This window comes from Anabrus simplex, chromosome 3, assembly GCF_040414725.1.
Source record: "Anabrus simplex isolate iqAnaSimp1 chromosome 3, ASM4041472v1, whole genome shotgun sequence".
NCBI classification, from domain to species: Eukaryota; Metazoa; Arthropoda; class Insecta; order Orthoptera; family Tettigoniidae; genus Anabrus; species Anabrus simplex.
The window spans coordinates 41,058,690-41,076,081 of record NC_090267.1 but is presented as its reverse complement, the minus strand read 5'-3'; the positions used below and the strand labels follow the sequence as shown (position 1 = coordinate 41,076,081).

Below are 17,392 nucleotides of genomic sequence, written 5' to 3'. Positions count from 1 at the left end.
CATAGGCATTTCATAACAACACTGTCAGCGTAGAAGCAACCGTCAGGGACAGCGCTACACGACTAGGTTCATATGGAAAGAATGCATGACCACTGCGGAAATTAATCGGCGCTTGGTGGCAGTCTGTGGAGAACATGCGCCGTCATGGAAAACAGTTTACAATTGGGTATAAGGTTGGAAAACAGGACGCACGTCGGTGACAAAGGAAACAGTTCTCGAAGGAATGTGACAGTGTCAACACCAGTCAACATTGCCCGGGTCGAACAGGGCATCCAAGGAAACAAATGCATCACATTTATTGAAATGGAGGCAGCAACGGGAATTAGCCGAAACACCCTGCAGCGAATCATGCACGGCCACTTACAGTTGGGGAAGGTTTCATCCACGTGGTTGCCTAGACTCTTGTCTATAGACGAAAAGCAGAGGCGTGTGGACGTGTGCAGAGAACTTTTGCAACGCCATGATCAAAATCCAGCCGACTTCGTGGTTTGGCTTGTGACTGTTGATGAGACACAGCTCCATTGATCAAATAGGATTCATGGTGCTGTCACACCCGCCATACTCTCCCGACTTGGCACCAAGTGTTTATCACCTGTTCGGGAACATGAAGAAACCCCTGCGTTGTCGCCGTTTTGTAGATTTCGCAGAAATGAACACAGCTGTTAAGGCGTGGGTACGCAGCAATCCGAAGGAATGGATTCAGGAAGGTCTGAAGATATTGACACATCGATGGCAAAAATGCATGCCGTTACAAGGAGATTAAGTAGAGAAGATGGACGTAAGAACTGGTGTGTAATGTGCCTCATTTGGGTAGAAAAAATAACGTGTAAAACAAAATGTTTTCCCTCTGTGAGTTTCGTATCCTCAGTATTGCTTAACGTATAAATGAGTAGGTAAATTAATATGGTTCGTTCATGGGGATGAGTTAATCGCGGTGTGTTAATAAGAAAACCTAATCGAAAAACGTACAATTGTGCTGAATATTAAAGGACGAAATCCGTGCCCAATACATTTAGCGTACAACTGCGAAAATCGTAGAAATAAGTAACATATAAGTTACATGAGGTTCAACTGTACTGTATATTTTAATTTGTACTTGTAACTTTCAGCCTTGCTTTAGCATACAATAATAATAATTTACAGCTTTAGCTCTGCGGAGCAAAACAAGGCAGATAAATAATAAGGAGATAGGGAGGCAGAGGTTACAAGGATAATTATGAGAAAAATATTTCCTGAACCAAGAGTGTTTGAAAAAAAGTTTCTACTCACTGAGGACGGATTAAGTCTCTTCATCTATAGATGTATCAGCAGGGGCTTTTGAACTCACCTCCATGTCCAGTGTGGCACAAGAATATAACCATTGCTATGCCAAGACCCCATCCTGGTCTCCCCAAAGAGTTGTAAAGAGCTGCTGAAAAGTTGTTGAATTCGTAGCCAGGTTGCCGGAAAACGTTAACGATACACAGAGTAAGAGGTAGGAGAACTCCTGCTGCCACCCACAGAAGTAGAGTTACCATCTGCAAAAGTAGATAACACCTGCCATATCAGAAAAGTATTCAAGAGATCGTCACCTTAGTACTACAACTCTGTAACTTAACAATAGCATTTCTGTAGAAGAAAGGCAAGAAAATTTCCTTGAAAACTAATATTCTGCTGGAGAAAATTACCACAGAGGAATTCAGAATAATTGTTTTGAATTAGTATAAAATATGCAGTATTTTCAGCTATACTCAAAATATCGTCAACAAATTATGTTTTTAAGTTATAACAAAATATCCACTTGTTGCAGTGGTCTGAAATATGCGAGATGTTTTGTTAATGACTTATGATCTTTTAAGCGCAATATCCGCGGTATTAAATATATTTTCCTATAAAAATACAAACTGCCTGAAGACTTGTAGAAAATGCAAGAATCTTTCACACTTAATTCCGTCGTACTCTTCCAAAACACTCAGCGACGGCAACCACGAAGAGCTCTGCTACTGCTCACTCACTCCAACACTCTGACATTGACTCTCTCCCATGAATACTAGTGTTTATTCAAATCGTGGAACAAGCAAGGGAATCAGTACAAGTCTCAGAACCGCCCAGTAACAGCTTACACACTCTCTTTCATTCTTCAGATTCGTGCGGAAGGATGACACATGGTCAGACCTGAAGAGCGAGGGAGGTGGGGGGGATGGAGAGAGTAAATGACGGGAGATCTAACATAAACCAGGCACCCAAAGAGGGAAAGGTACTTGCTGCGCCGCCTGCCCACACAAGCTCCTGTCTCGACCTTGAATATGTGGTAGAGTGGGGAATGAACAGAGGAACGTCACGGTCTCGTATGTCAGCTCCTTAAGGGTCAAATTCTCCTCTTTGTAATTCTCTTGTGCGAAGGCTGGCTGAAATGTTAGAGGCCGCGACCACGACCTTTTTGCCAAATGGCATCGCTCCCAACCATTTTAAGAAAGAATGACCCTTATTTTAGTCATTATAGAACCTATTATATTACTCTTCATTACTATCTTTGCAAGCATTGTCAAATGAAGAATTGATATATTTTGCAGTAAAAAATGCATGGATATAAAATTTGGACTCATGAAAATAGGATTGAGGGGAGTAAACTTCACTAAGAACTGAGTAAGGCATTTCGTGTTTCATTTAAAGACACTCTTTTATTGAAATGTCATACCACGCCCTTTCTTAATATAATTATGGGAAATGGGAGAGAAATGGAGAGACGTTCATGAAATGGACCAAAAATGTCGATTTTCAATTTATATTTTATTTAACATTATAATTCATTGACAATATGTTCCCAAAGTTTCAAAGATGAAATCGCATCAGAGGTGCCTGAAAAATAATATATAAATGTGTGACGCGACCTTCCTGCCACGCCCACTTTTGAAGCAAAACTTCAATACTAGCTCGGTGAAGAACGATTCCGTGTGTTACTTTCAAGCAAACTTGCATGGGATACATCTACGAGGGCAGATCAGAGAATAAGTTTCACTTCCCAGTTATGACCATTTATTACACCAGCGATACAACAGCAACACGACTACAACGACATACACTGTAACGACATTTTTCCACATAGTTTCCAAGAGACTCCAAACATTTCTGCGAACGCACAACCAACTTGTCGATGCCGGATGCATAGAAATTTTCTCCAGGGTTCTGCAACCACTCGGAGACAGCGGTATGGAATCGTCGACCACCGAGCTCCGTTTTGAGCTTACCGAACAGATGAAAGTCACATGGCGCTAGGTCAGGACTGTAGGGTGGATGTTGCCAGACCTCCCATTTGAAACGCTGCAGCAGTTCTCTCATTTGGCGGGCCTTGTGAGGTGTTGCGTTATCGTACAACAAAATCACACGGGCGCTCAATTTCCCCCGGCGCTTCTCTTTAATCGCTTTACGCAACCGGTGCAACGTTTGACAATACGACGCCGGGTTGATCGTCGTTCCTTTCGGCATGAATTCCACGTACAACAAATCCTCCATGTCAAAGAACACTGTCGCCATAACCTTACCAGCTGAAGGTTGAACCTTGGCCATCTTTCGTTGTGGTGATGAGGGGTGCACCCATTCCATTGATGTTCGCTTCGTTTTGTGGGTGAAGTGGTGGACCCACGTTCTGTCGCCTCTGACGATTCGCCGCAGAAACCCTTTGCCGTCTGCGGCATAGGGTTGCAAAAATGCCAGGGAGGATTGGAAACGTTGTCCCTTGTGCTCATCGGTGAGAAGACGTGGGACCCATCTTTGACACAGCTTACGATATCCAAGGGCCTCGTGAACAATGGCGAACACACTGCCATACGGCATGTTCAGCTGTGTCGCGATTTCTCTCAGTTTAATGCGCCTATTCTGTCTAATGATCGCATTCACACTGTTGACTTTCGCACGGGTCCTGGACGTTGCGTGCCTGCCTTCGCGATGGTTGTCCGTGATATCCGTGCGTCCGGCTTCGAATTGCTGACATCACTTTACGATACCTTGCCGGGAAATGGCCCGCTGCCCATACACAGCAGTAATTTCACGATGAATGTCCGTGCAATTGCTCCTTTTGGCCCATAGGAATCGGATTGTCGCACGCACCTCATATTTGGAGTGAACGTCCAGTTGACGCGCCATTGCATTTGGCCGCTATTCACACAATACTAGACGAGACACCACAGCGACCTGCCTAACAGACGTGTGGGCAGTGTCTGTCCCTTTCTCCGCTGTGCCCACGTTTGCGACACACAGCGCGCTGCTGCTGCGCGTTAGTGCAACTAACCTTTTGATCCACCTACGCAGAAGGCTGCGATACATACTCTTTGCTTTTATAGATAATCTGTGACTGTGTTCCGTATCTTAGAACAATACCAAACCAGCTGCTTTGTTTATGAATAATCAATAAATTCTTGTTGTGCCTTGTGCTACTGACGGAGATTTACGCAAGTGTTCGATTCTTTCATCATTCAATAATGCTACGGCCACAAAGAGTGTATAGAGGACTGGATAAACTGCGTTTGCAGAAGATAGTGAAAGCAAGACGTGAGAATCAAACCAGCAATGAGGTTAGGTCCGAAGTAAGAGCAGTATGTGCTACATATCTTCACATGGTGTCAACAAATGAACAACCCATTCGTAATCTGTGACATATAAGCTGGTGTAAATATCTACAGGCTCAGATGGATAATAACCCATACATTCACAAGCAGAGGCTTCCAAAATTTATCTTAGATTTTGTCAAGCCCAGTTACAGGTATAGGGCTGATCCTCAACTTCTTGTTCTTGGCAAAACCCAGAATACAAATGAATCTCTAAATTCAATCATATTAAAACAATGCCCTAAAACCACATTTTCATTTGCTACAGTTGTCAGAATTGCAACTTATGATGCAGTTCTTGTATTTAATGGTGGAAACGTAGGGATGATGAAGGTATTAGAAAGAACGGGCTTTAACGTAGGAATTTTCACTCCATGCATCTTGAGAAAAATAGATTTATAGCTCTTCTCTGCAACTGAAAGCAAAGAAAGCAGAAAACAAGAAACCAGAAGAGAAGACTTGAAGGGAATGAGGACCCTGTCTACAAATATGGGGCCTTGTGCAGAGGTGACATAAGGAACAATAATAGGTTCAACTTTAAAGTGCATTTCCTGAAAATTATGCGTTTAAGTGTTTATGTACATTTTTCTCAGAATCTGTGAAGGGTAAAATTATGAAATCTTGTACATTTACTTCTGTAAACCTAATAAATGATGTCTCAAGAGTAAATTTTGAAATTCTGAGTATAAGCTGAAGTATGGGGAAAAGTGCACGGAATTTTGCATGAATTTTATATCATACATACAAAATAATGAATAAAAAATACGAAGAAATCTCTTATTCGATATATTCATAAAACCCCACGAGAGGAGGTTACTAATACAAAGATATTAAACAGAGAAAATTTTGTTGAAATCTCTTGCCTACTTTTTTAGAAAAAGATACATATAAATATTATTTGAAAAAAATGAAAATTAAGAAGTGAATATATAATATATATTGCGCCGTTCCCAGCTCCCTGAGGGGACGCATAAGATCCAGGCTAGCATAATTACGATCCTTCAGACTAACATAATTCTTTCATTTGGGCTGTGAGTTCCGGATAAGAGAAAGACATACCATACGGAGCCAAAGAAAACTTAAATTACACATAGAAATGACTTTCATTCGTTGCTTACTATATTTCTTACGCTATCAAGTTGTTACAGCATTCATCCATTTAAATGTAAGTTTCTACGCTACGAAACACATTGAAAGAACTGTTTAAATTTTTACACATCTTGTTTATTATATAATTGTTTCAATCCAAAGGTCGAATGTTAATCTATCCTCCCTAAAAGAAAAATCTGATAGAGGAAACTGCATGTTCATCTGACCATTTCGTTCTTTCTAGTAAACATGGCCTTAATTTCTCAGGTCTACCTATCTCTTTTACTCGAATACATAATTAATCATTCTCTTTCCTTTTCTAGCTTCCCATGTCACCCTTTCACTCAATACTTCCACACTTCTGGCGTAAGAAGAAATCAAAGAAATGTCAGTATCGGGTAAAATATATGCAAGCGACGTTTATCCAAAATCTGCCGGTAATTGACCCGTCCGGCATCCACTATGCATTATGAAGGAAATGTTGCTCGATTTAGTCATCCATTAAACTAAATCTACTGAAATCCATTGCACTAAGTGCTTAAATCTTGACTGCCCAAAAATCAAGGACAAAATGTAATATACGGCAAATTATTGAAGTCCGTATAACCAATTATTCAGCTGAATATTATTACCATCCAGCCCGTAATTAACAATTTGAAAATCATGAGTCCAAAATGTCAAATTCATCATAGTAGACCTTCAAAGAAATGATCAAATCGAAATAAAGTGTAAAATTAATAGATTGAAACGACTAAATTAAATATGCTGGATAATTAAAACTTGTGAAATAACTTAGAACATATTTGAGTAGTTAGAACTTGTATGAGTAATTAAAACATATTGAGTAGCTAAAACTATCTGGGTAATTAAAACTTAGCTGGGTGCACCCTAGTAAAGAAAAATATTTACAACATGAGTTCTTACAAGCTACAGTGTAGACTGAGGGTGGTTTCAGGATATACAGTACGCATTCTTGGCCTAAAACTATATCTCATGAATTGGAATTAATAATTTCTAATGCCAATGAAGTTTTGAGTTAATTATTAGCTCTCCCTCGGAGCTCCTATTAATCTACTGACATATAGTCATTCCTATCTCTCGCAACATATCACTAGATACCTATAAATATCAACCTGGGAGGATAGTTCCCTAATATGTTTACAAGTAACTGGTTTGGTTTACAATTCCGAATATTCATATTCCTTATTGGCTCTTCTTCTTCTGCGTGAATATTGATAAGTCCTCTTTCAAATTAATGTAATTTTCATAAGTGGTTCAATAAGTACCAGTAAGATCCACATACCATTCTAAGATCTGAATCTTTTCATCATTTAAGTTGAACAAACGTGCGACATTATATATATTCTAACTACTACTCTACTAGTTTCATCTGAAATATACTAGCCAATGTGGTCTGCATTGTGTGAAGACTTGACCATCAAATATAATTCCTACATTTTCAGTCAGTCATTAGTGATAGGATGTTGCCTAAGAAATTACTACGTTTCCTTTCGCCTGAGAATAGATCAAAATTAGGAGACATCTGTGACACAGTGCATGTGCTTAATTTATCCTCCTAACTGAGATTTCGTTGACACTACCAAGTGTGCACGCTAACCAACAGGTGTCACTCCGATCTTACTTGAACTTTTTATGCTTGCTCATAAGAGAAATATTACATGAATCTCCTATATATTCATTTTCCTTTTAGTAAAACTCAACATGAAAACCATTAAGTCCACTACTACTTCACCGTGCTCACATTCGCGAAGAATCAATAACTATCACCATTCTAAATTATCAATCTCATATCAACTTCTCTTAAATAATCATTATTATACTTTCAAACATATACTCCGTCTCCTTTACTAAATATATGTCCACTTCCTTAAATCGTGGCCCTTATTATTTAAATCACGCTTCCTGGACATATTTCACGATATTATGACCTTCATTCCATCATAACCTTCAATTATCGTATACACATTTGTCTATTTAGCAAGCATATCCTACTGCTGGTTCCTAACTTGACATTCATTGGTCATAATCAATGTACACACGTACCTAAATCTCTCTTTGACCTAGCATACAATTCACTGTCACCTTAACGAACTCAGTATTTCACACTACATGGATCACATCTCGATCGTAGGCTTTCTTCACTGATTGACTACCTATCTATAGATCTGACATTCATATACGAAGATTACCTATCCACCTTTGCTCTAATTCAATACACCACTTTCGTCGCTTCATCATTTCGCACGGAACCAATTAACAAATCATATTACACTCACATATGAATATATAAACATTACTACACTAATTTAAAAGTAAGACTTATCTGTATTCAGCAGCTCCAGACGTCGGCTTATGTCCAGCTGACAGGACATACAAATACACCTCCATTTATTTCCCTAGGTGAATGGGAAATATTGACATAATTCTCCTCTGGGCTTAGTCATCTCGGCAGGCAACGTCATCCGACGGCACCCATTTGGGCAGTCTGGCCTTTCATCTTCTTAGAACATCTTGCTCATCTCTGGACTAGTTGGAATAAAATAGCAAACAAGATCGATTAGCATTTCCATCATGAACAGCTGTGATAATCTGTCTAATGCAAAGATTGTTTCTTTTGAAAGAGCTGATCTACGTGTCTAATATTCTTCTTGGGGTAGTATATTTCTATGATTTAGAATAAACAGGTTTTCTTTCTTCTAACTATCCCGAAGTTATTACAGGATTCCCACTTCTGTAACTAATTAACTTTGGTGATATCGTGTAATACGTCAGCAGAGACTGCCGTGACGTAAGCTGGTCGTAGTTTATTCTCAACTCTCCACGTATCTTGAAGTTCGCGGACCGATATTACTAATCTTCTGCTTAATTTGCGACGTGGCTTCTAAAAGGTCTGTTCTTTATTCCCGCTGAGCTGATCTTTCGTCGATACCATCTTTAAACTTTCACGTAGTTGCTTTCGTCTTCAACTCGGATTTTTAAAGTAGCAATTCAATCTCGTTTTCTAATTTTTCTCAATAATTGTTAGTAACAATCTTCACATTCGTTCTTTTTCACTACCTTCTGGATCTAAATTCCCTTCTCTAGCGCCTGAGGTGAATACTTTTACTTTCGTTTGCGGTGTGGTCAGACATTTTGCCGTTAATTATTCTAAGATACCTGGGCTCCATCTTTGTCTTTCTTACGGACGGAACTTCTTATAACAGTGAAATGGCACAATATATATATATATAATCTAAGGACTTAATAGAAAATGTGTTAATTTTATGTAAATCATGGTACAAAATTTCATTGCTGAACCTTCAAAACTGTGGATTTGGTCCATCTTTCAAATAGTATGTTTTTTATAGACGTCCACCCTCTATGGGATAAAATAACATATAGAAGACAGAGATAATGCTTACATTTAAAAGACATGTAAATGAAAAATATTATTCATAATCGCAAAAAAGAATAATGAGAGGTGAGCTGTAATAAATAAAAATCAGATGTTCTCATAATTGTCCTCCTTGATTTGGAGAAGCCAGTACAGCCAGAATGTTTAACCATAGAAACATGTTAATCAGTTCCCAATAAAATGGTGTTGGGAGTGACCTCTGAGAGAGTAACGTCGCAGGCCACACCTCTTAGAATACGAACCCTGTGACGTAGCCTCGCTTACTTTCCCTTCATCCACAGGATTAGCCAAAATTTACGCCCAAATGTTATCTGTTTTTCTTTCCGCCGTGAATGTTTGTGACCACGAGTGTACATACAAACCCTGTGGATACCCATAACAAACAATATGTCTCTAGGTTCAATTCTTTGTGAGGAAACTGTACTTCGGTGGAAGTTACAAAGTACCATGACCTTATTCCCTTTTCGAAATAAATACGTCTAAAGGTCATCCGATAATTCGTGTAACGTAATGCGATAAAATAGTATGTGGTGGAAGTGTAACCATAGTAACCGTGCAGGCAGTGATGTAAGGTATGGATGGATGGTCAGACAATGTTACCTAGCAACCGTGCACGCTGTGTCTTATGGCTGGTTCTCATCTGAAATTATCAGCCGTTGATGCATGGTCATGACCGGGAGATATGTTTGTGATCATTTGATTTTCGCAAAGTGAAAAATTTTGTTCCTTGTCGTAGACTCTTTCGCAGTTTCGTTTTGCTCAGCAATTCTTCCGCACATACATAGGATCTATTGTTGATGATGCACTGTTCGCCGAGAAAGCCATGGTTCCGTGTACGTATTACCAATGAGCTGTATATTAAGCTGTTATTTTCTCTGATGATAAATAATAGGTCCATAATTAATTTGTACATGTTCATACATATAAGTCTGAATTATTTTCAAGGCGGCCATAATCGACCCTGTTCGGTAGTATGGGTTACCATAAAAATTCTATGAATGCTTCAAACCAATCAAGTTCATCTTCCAAATGACTGAGTTTGTTGTTGTTACCGATATTTATTTCATATTCTCTTATTGATTCTTAGGTGATTGCATGACGAGCAATTTTACCTCATAGTGGTGGACTATCATTTCTATTGTTACGTGCTCAAGCGACCGTCAACCTTGTCGCATACCCTTCGGAATTATCTTAAAGGGGATAAATAAGACAGCTCGGGGAACTTCCCAGCCCACCCGACGACATGCCGCGGTCCTTTCTCTATTGTTCCCTTCAATTAGTTACTCCATAAGATTTCTGGAAGATACGAGGGGAAAGTTCGATCTCCAGCCGAACCCTGAATGTTCCAGTGACCCAACATCGAGGTATAAATACAAGGCCCCTGCGAGCAAGCTGTTGTGCTGTCAGGCAGACCAGTGGCTAGGTGGAGACAAAGTCCGACCCTACGGTGTAGGGGCAACGCGTCAAACTGTCACCCGGCGGCCCCGTGCTCGATTCTCGGCCAGGTCAGGGATTTTTAATTGTAATGATTAATATCCCTAGCCTAGGGACTGGGAATTTGTGACGTCCTTAATCTTCCTTTCCTCACACACAACATTCCACACTACCGCCATTCCAATTACACGCAGATTCATACAATATGGTGCCAGTAGGGGCAAAAAACCACATGGGTCGACGTCCCGAACAAATAGCATAAAAAAGTTGAGACGAAACAATGCAAGACTGTACTGTTTGTTCGTGTATTTCTGTTAACTGAGGCTCAGCGAGATAAGCCGCTATCGCGAGTGTGAAGATAAATAGACCTCTGTTAATGTTCGCTGTTGTGAGTATCGTCTTGCTGTTGAATACTGTGGAACTGTTTCCTTGTTAGCTGCATGTGACTCTGTGAATTACTGGACTATCTGTGGAGTCGAACCAACGAACAGTCGTCGTGCGTAGTTTAGCCAGTGGCACTGTGTTCAAATCCAGCTGTCTACACACAGCTGCTGTATGAGTTGACCGGACTTAAGGAAGTGAAAGTAAGGATTAACCGTCCTCATGTGACAATGAGCCGGACCACCTGCGGTGCCACAGGGAAGAGGGACTTGTGAATAGACTTATATTTAGTAAGTGTGGCCATTCGTAAGAATAGTGTGTGTGCGTGTGCGCATTTACTGGGTCGTCCTCAAATAAATTACAGTTCTCAAATAGATGGAGTTCCATTCGTAACACTATTATTAGTTTTTACATCCCGGTCTAGAAAGTCAAGAGTAAAGGAAGAGGGGATTCGTCCACAGGACACCTCATAATCTTCAAGACTTCGGGATGACCAGCGGCCGCTTAGTAGTCCAAGACTCCTCGGGGCTGTTGCACCATGAGCTTGTATACTGTATGTAAAATAGACAATATTGATAATGCCATTTGTTTTCTTTTATTGGTTTAAAAGTATACCTTGGTTCAGAACATGACATCAGCCTCTAATTTGAAAGGTTATGTGAATTCTAACACTTGCACTATATAGTAGTGAAACGAACATGTGGAAATTCCATCTGTAGTTCTTGAGATTAGCCCATAGAAACGCAGACATACACCTAACTGTTAATTTATTTTATAACTAGCAAATGTACACGTGCTTCGCTACGGTATTCTAATTTTATACGGACATCGAAGTAAATTACTATACATGAATAAGATTTTTTAAATTACATGTCTCTTGGCGTTACCCGAGAAACAGCATAGCGAGGTCCGCATACGTTGTTTCCAATGTAATGTGCGAGTTGCGGAATTGTGATGATATCGACAAGTCCACTTCTCTACTGCAATTCACTATGCGTAACGTCAGTCACATTTTGATAGGTAAATTTGTTTAAAATCGGGAGCACCCTTGCAAGGGGGCACCTTTGCCTAATGACAAAGAGAATCAGGTAAAGGAGTTTCGAAAAAAAAATTGCACGCTCCCTTGTCTTCTGCTAGTCAAATCGAGAAGGAATTATTCATTACAATGATACGCAAGAGTTGGAGGAGGACCCCATTCCTACTGCTAGTTAATGTCATGTGGGGAGTACTGATTACAATAGTAGACGCCCTCCTGCTGGCAGTCACTATTGATTTATAAAGTATTAAATACAACGGCAGACACACCCCTTCTTGATCGCTACAAATCGACTTCAATGAATAAATATTGATCGACATACGGAAGAATATGAATGTTCGCCTTCATTTACAGAATAACTGCTGCTATACTGTGCATCATATCGAATAACGGATTGTGCGATAAGACGCCTCTGGCGTCACTTAGCGATCTAAATGGCTGGTCCTATGATATTTCCTCGTATCTCATCTATTTATAGGTAAGATAGTTTTACAAACGTTGAATAGGGTGAAATTTGTGTAGGGTTTTCACACACTGAATTACTTTTCAGATACTTATGCGACAGATTCAAACATAGAATTTGGCTCACATATGGCTACTGGGTGGGCCAATATGTGCAGAATTTGATGATCCAATCATTCCTAGAAGTGATTCAAACCATCAGTTATACGTGTACAAAGTACAAAATTGTATGTAACTCTAGAAATAGAGCCATTTTAACGTACCAAGGGATAGAGATACGAAAAACGTCATAGGACCAAATTGAACTGAGATTGTGTCATCCGTTTTGTGATACGACTTACCGTTTAGCCACCAAATACCTCGAAAGGAAGGTCTGCACCGTCATTAAAATTGCCCCCATATTTTCATATTTTTCGGGGATAAAAAATAAAAATTTTAAACATCTCGTAAATTTTCAGCCGGTTACAGGCTTAAAGCTATAATTTTGCCCAATTTCAATTTTCTAACTCGTTTGGCAGATTGTGCCGCCATCTTGATATGGGGGAGGAGGTTAAAATGAGGACTTTCAGGAAACTTTTTAGCCCATGAAACCTATAGTTTATCGTCCTGGATAAATATAACTGACTGTGTTCTTATGCAGATTTGAAACTCCCAGCGTGTACCCCTGAGAAAATTTTGTGAATTTTCGATTTATTTAAGGATTCTGAAGTCATGCCTATGTTGCCTGAAATTGTCTCATTAATTCACACCTGTTTTTTTCATTTTTATGCCATAATATTTATATATATAATACAGTACTTATAGATCGCTCCAAACTGCCTTCCATTTATTAATATGGATTATATTTCACCCGCTTCCCTAGTGGTTCCAGGGGCGCCTGACTTCCACAGTATATTTCCAGGTAGTAAGTCGTACTTGGAAGTCATACTGGAACATACACACGTCCATTATCTCGATCATTTTGAGCAATTTATTTTTCTCCCTTTCCCACCCCCTATGCCAAAGGAGGCTGACGTTGGACTTTAAAAAAATCACGAATGTCACTATGGATTCGACACTACTTTCGATGATTTTTATATTTCACTCCTATTCCCACCTTCCTGCCCCTAAGTGTTCCTGGGGTGTCTTACCCCCACGTGGTTTGTCTCCTGATACTAAATTTCCGAAGTGTACAATTCACCTCGGCGACCCCGAAAACAATGTATTCAACACTATTTTCGATTCATTTTGTATATCACTCCCCCCTCGTCCCCCTCACCAAAAGGGGATGAATTTGAACTTATAAAATATTGGGAGCCTCACAATTCATCTCAGCGACCCCGACAACTGTGGATTCTGCACTATTTTCGATTATTTTAATGTATCACTCGCCAATCGCCCACTCCCCCCCCCCCGCTACCCGTAAGGGGGGCTGAACTTGGACTTCAAAAATTTCCGGAGAATCACTATTCATCTCAGCGACCTCGAAAAGTATGGATTCGACACTACTTTCGATGATTTTCATATCTCAGCCCCATCACCCCCTCCGCTTCTAAGGGTTCCTGGTTTTTATTACCCCCACGCGGTTTTTTTCTCATACAAAAAATCTGTAGTATCACTATTCATCTCAGCGACCCCCCAAAACTATGGATTCGACACTATTTTATATTATTTTTGTATATCGCTCTCCCCCACCCCGAAGGGGGCTGAACGTGGACGATAGAAAATTCCGGAGTGCCACTATTCATTTCAGTGAGCCCGAGAAGTATGGATTCGATAATACTTTCGATAATTTTTATATCTGGTCCCCCCCCCCCCGCCACACGCCGCCCTCATCCCCCGCTACTAGCGGTTCCTGTGCTGTCATACCACCACATGGTTTGTTTCCTGATACTAAAAATCCGGAGTGTAGAATTCACCTCGGCGACACCGAAAACTATGTCTTTTTGTAATTGGTTTTTTTTTATTGAGAATGTCAAACTCTACTTATATACTGAATGAGATACACAAACTTCTTATTGTTTTTTAACAAAAATATTAGAAAAAATTTCGGATAATTCCGCAAACAGAACGTTGATAAGTTGCATCTAAACAAATTAAAATTTAAGACAGGAGAACATCAAGTCGTTCACAGCAGAATAATTTAAAGAAAACCACACACTTTTTCCTTTTGCACACTGGGAGCAAGCTTAATTATTCCTGTCATTTTATCCAAATCCTTGAACAGTACATAGTTATACCGACACAAAACACTCTGCAGTTAACATAAAATTGGCAGATATTACACAAAGGACATAACAGGAAGGCACTCAGAATTTAAAAAGATGTGTTCCAAAAGCTTCTTGAAGACACTTCTGTCTTACCATCTTCCATCGTTCTTTCCTGTGATGATCCAGAAATCCAGGTAAAGTCACACTTGTATGCTGAGAGTACGCCTTGATATTGTAGTGAATGTCTCCGGCTGCTATCCATATGCAAGCGTTTCCACTCTCGTTCTGTGCGTGATTTAGTTCAGGATTCAGTATCTCTCTTACTCTGTCGCTGGTTGTTGTTGTCCTTGGTATCCTGTAGATAGCGTTTAGTGTCTATCTCCAAACTAGTGCCGTATTGCCGCATGTGGTAACTCAATGCATGAGACTGTCCGTCTGATGACATACCAGTCATTTGTCATCAGATACTTGTCCATGCCGTTTCAATTTCTCACCCGCCGGGATGATTTCGTTTGTGTATATGTAGAGCGATACCCTCCATTCAATCGCGATCCATTTGTTCCAATTTTTTTTCCAGATCTGCTTCCAGTCACGATGTGGGCATTTCTGTTGTACTTGTGGAATACATTTAGATTGCTTCAATCTGAAGTTGTATATATTCCTAGCTTTATCCAACTTTTCAGCTGTAATTTCTGTTTCTGGAAGTTGTTGTAGAATGGAGAGAGCGTTCCGGAAGCAGCTTCTAAAGGGATCTTGTTGTTGCAAGTTTGTTGTTACACACAAATTGAGCACTGAACTATCAAAAACATCTCCTCTTGAGTACAATGCTTTAATGATATGTGACAGAAAGAGTGCTGTACATTTCTTCTGGACTGCAATTAGGCTCAAGCCACCACATTATTCAGTAAGATGAAGTTGATCTCTTCTTATTCTGTATCTGTATCCTTTCCATAGATAAAATCCAATTGCCATTTCAACACGTTGGCAAATGACATGTGAGGCGGGAAGAATTTGGGCAAGGTACTAGAGCTTCGACAGCGCAAAGATATTTACAGTATATGCCAAACTTTTTGTAAAATGTTAAGTCACCTTGAAAGTTCCTGTCACCGTAGGGTGTTTAGAACAGAAGTCCAATTAGACTCTATCGTCTCTGAAATATCGTTACTGAAGGTAATGCCCAACATCTTGCAGTGGTTAACAATTGGAATCCGGGAGCTAGCAAATGTTTGTCGATTTAATAGCAACAATGAGGATTTGCTATTACTCACTTGTGTCGCAGACACCTTACAGAAGGCCTCGAGAGTCTCTTGCGCATTATTATCATCTTCGTCACTGGTCAACAGTAGAGAAATGTCATCCGCGTATACGCGTACTGTGAAGCATTCGTTGTTAATATTTAGTCCGGTTAAAGAATTTTTCAAACTTTGAATCAGGGGTTCTATGGCTAAAACAAAACGTGCCATTGATAATGAGCATCCTTGTCTAATTGATTTGTTTATCGAAAAATTTGCTGAGAGAAATCCATTTGTTAAAAATTAAATAATTGAAAAGGAGGTTCAACCTATTCAATACTTAAAAGAAGGAAATGCAGTAATCACATTCCTATTTAAATGGGACCGGTTTCGACCTTAGTCCAGGTCATCATCAGCCGTAAAAAGATGTACAATGTTTATGAACATTGGAGGTCAGTTTCACACTTCGATAAGCACAAAGACACGGCACCACATTCTGTATGCACGAAGTCACAACACTATCAATTAATATGCGAAGTTCAAAAATAACTAGAAGTCGCAGACGAATAGATTTGTAGTAGAAAGCCGCCAGCTCCTGGTGATCAGCGCGGCACATTCAAGGTCATGCGCTGCGGTCGAACGCCAAAGTAGAGTGGAGACTGTTTTTGAAGGTCTAGAATTTGTCACGGTTGCGGGAAGTTAAGTACGTGTATAAAAATATACAACGCAAATCAGAATAATTGAGTGAGTACTTGTACTCCTGCTAAGTTCTTGGAAAACAGTTGACATCTTTTTACGGCTGATGATGACCTGGACTAAGGTCGAAACCGGTCCCATTTAAATAGGAATGTGATTACTGCATTTCCTTCTTTTAAGTATTGAATAGGTTGAACCTCCTTTTCAATTATTTAATTTTTAACATCAATAATTTCAATACGGAACAATGAAGTTTTTATCTTTAAATTTAGAAATCCATTTATCATAACTCGTGAGGATGCCTTGTGGTATAAGAGTGTGCTATCCTATCGAAGGATTTGCTGAGGTCAATGCTAGCCAGAGCTCCTGAAGCATTGTCACACACTGAATGATATATGATGACATCACGTATTGCCAGTAGATTATGTAAGATGTTTTTTCCAGCTATAGAGCAAACCTGTCCATTAGTAATTAATGAAGGAAGGATAGTTCTGATTCTGTTCGCTAAAATCTTGGCCAGTAGTTTATAGTCGGTGTTTAATATTGTAATAGGTCTATAGTCACTGATATACGTGCAACTGGAGAGTTTGGGAATTAGCATGATAATTCCCTCTGCAAATGTATCACTTATGTTGTGACTGAAAGCATAATTAATAACTTGTGTCATGTCTTTAGCGATAATGTTCCAAAATTCCTTATACCATTCATACGGACCCCATCATAGCCAGGCGTCTTATTTGATGCAGTATGGTCTAAGGTGCGCTTCACTTCTTCTTCGGAAATATTATTAGTAAGATGTACGATATCGTCTCTTTCTAGATGACTCTGGAGATGATGAAGATATCTGTCAATATCGAACTTTGAGAAGCTGTCTT

General features: G+C 39.7%; 1 protein-coding gene across 1 annotated transcript in view; it reads right to left on the bottom strand.

Annotated features, from left to right (window-relative positions):
- The window catches only part of LOC136866980 (nose resistant to fluoxetine protein 6), a 210,567-nt gene that overhangs the window by 33,916 nt on the left and 159,259 nt on the right, over positions 1-17,392 (bottom strand). The window contains exon 14 of the mRNA XM_068226785.1: positions 1,328-1,517. Within this exon, the coding sequence (XP_068082886.1) occupies positions 1,328-1,517 (190 nt within the window). The remainder of the gene's footprint in view (positions 1-1,327; positions 1,518-17,392) is intronic.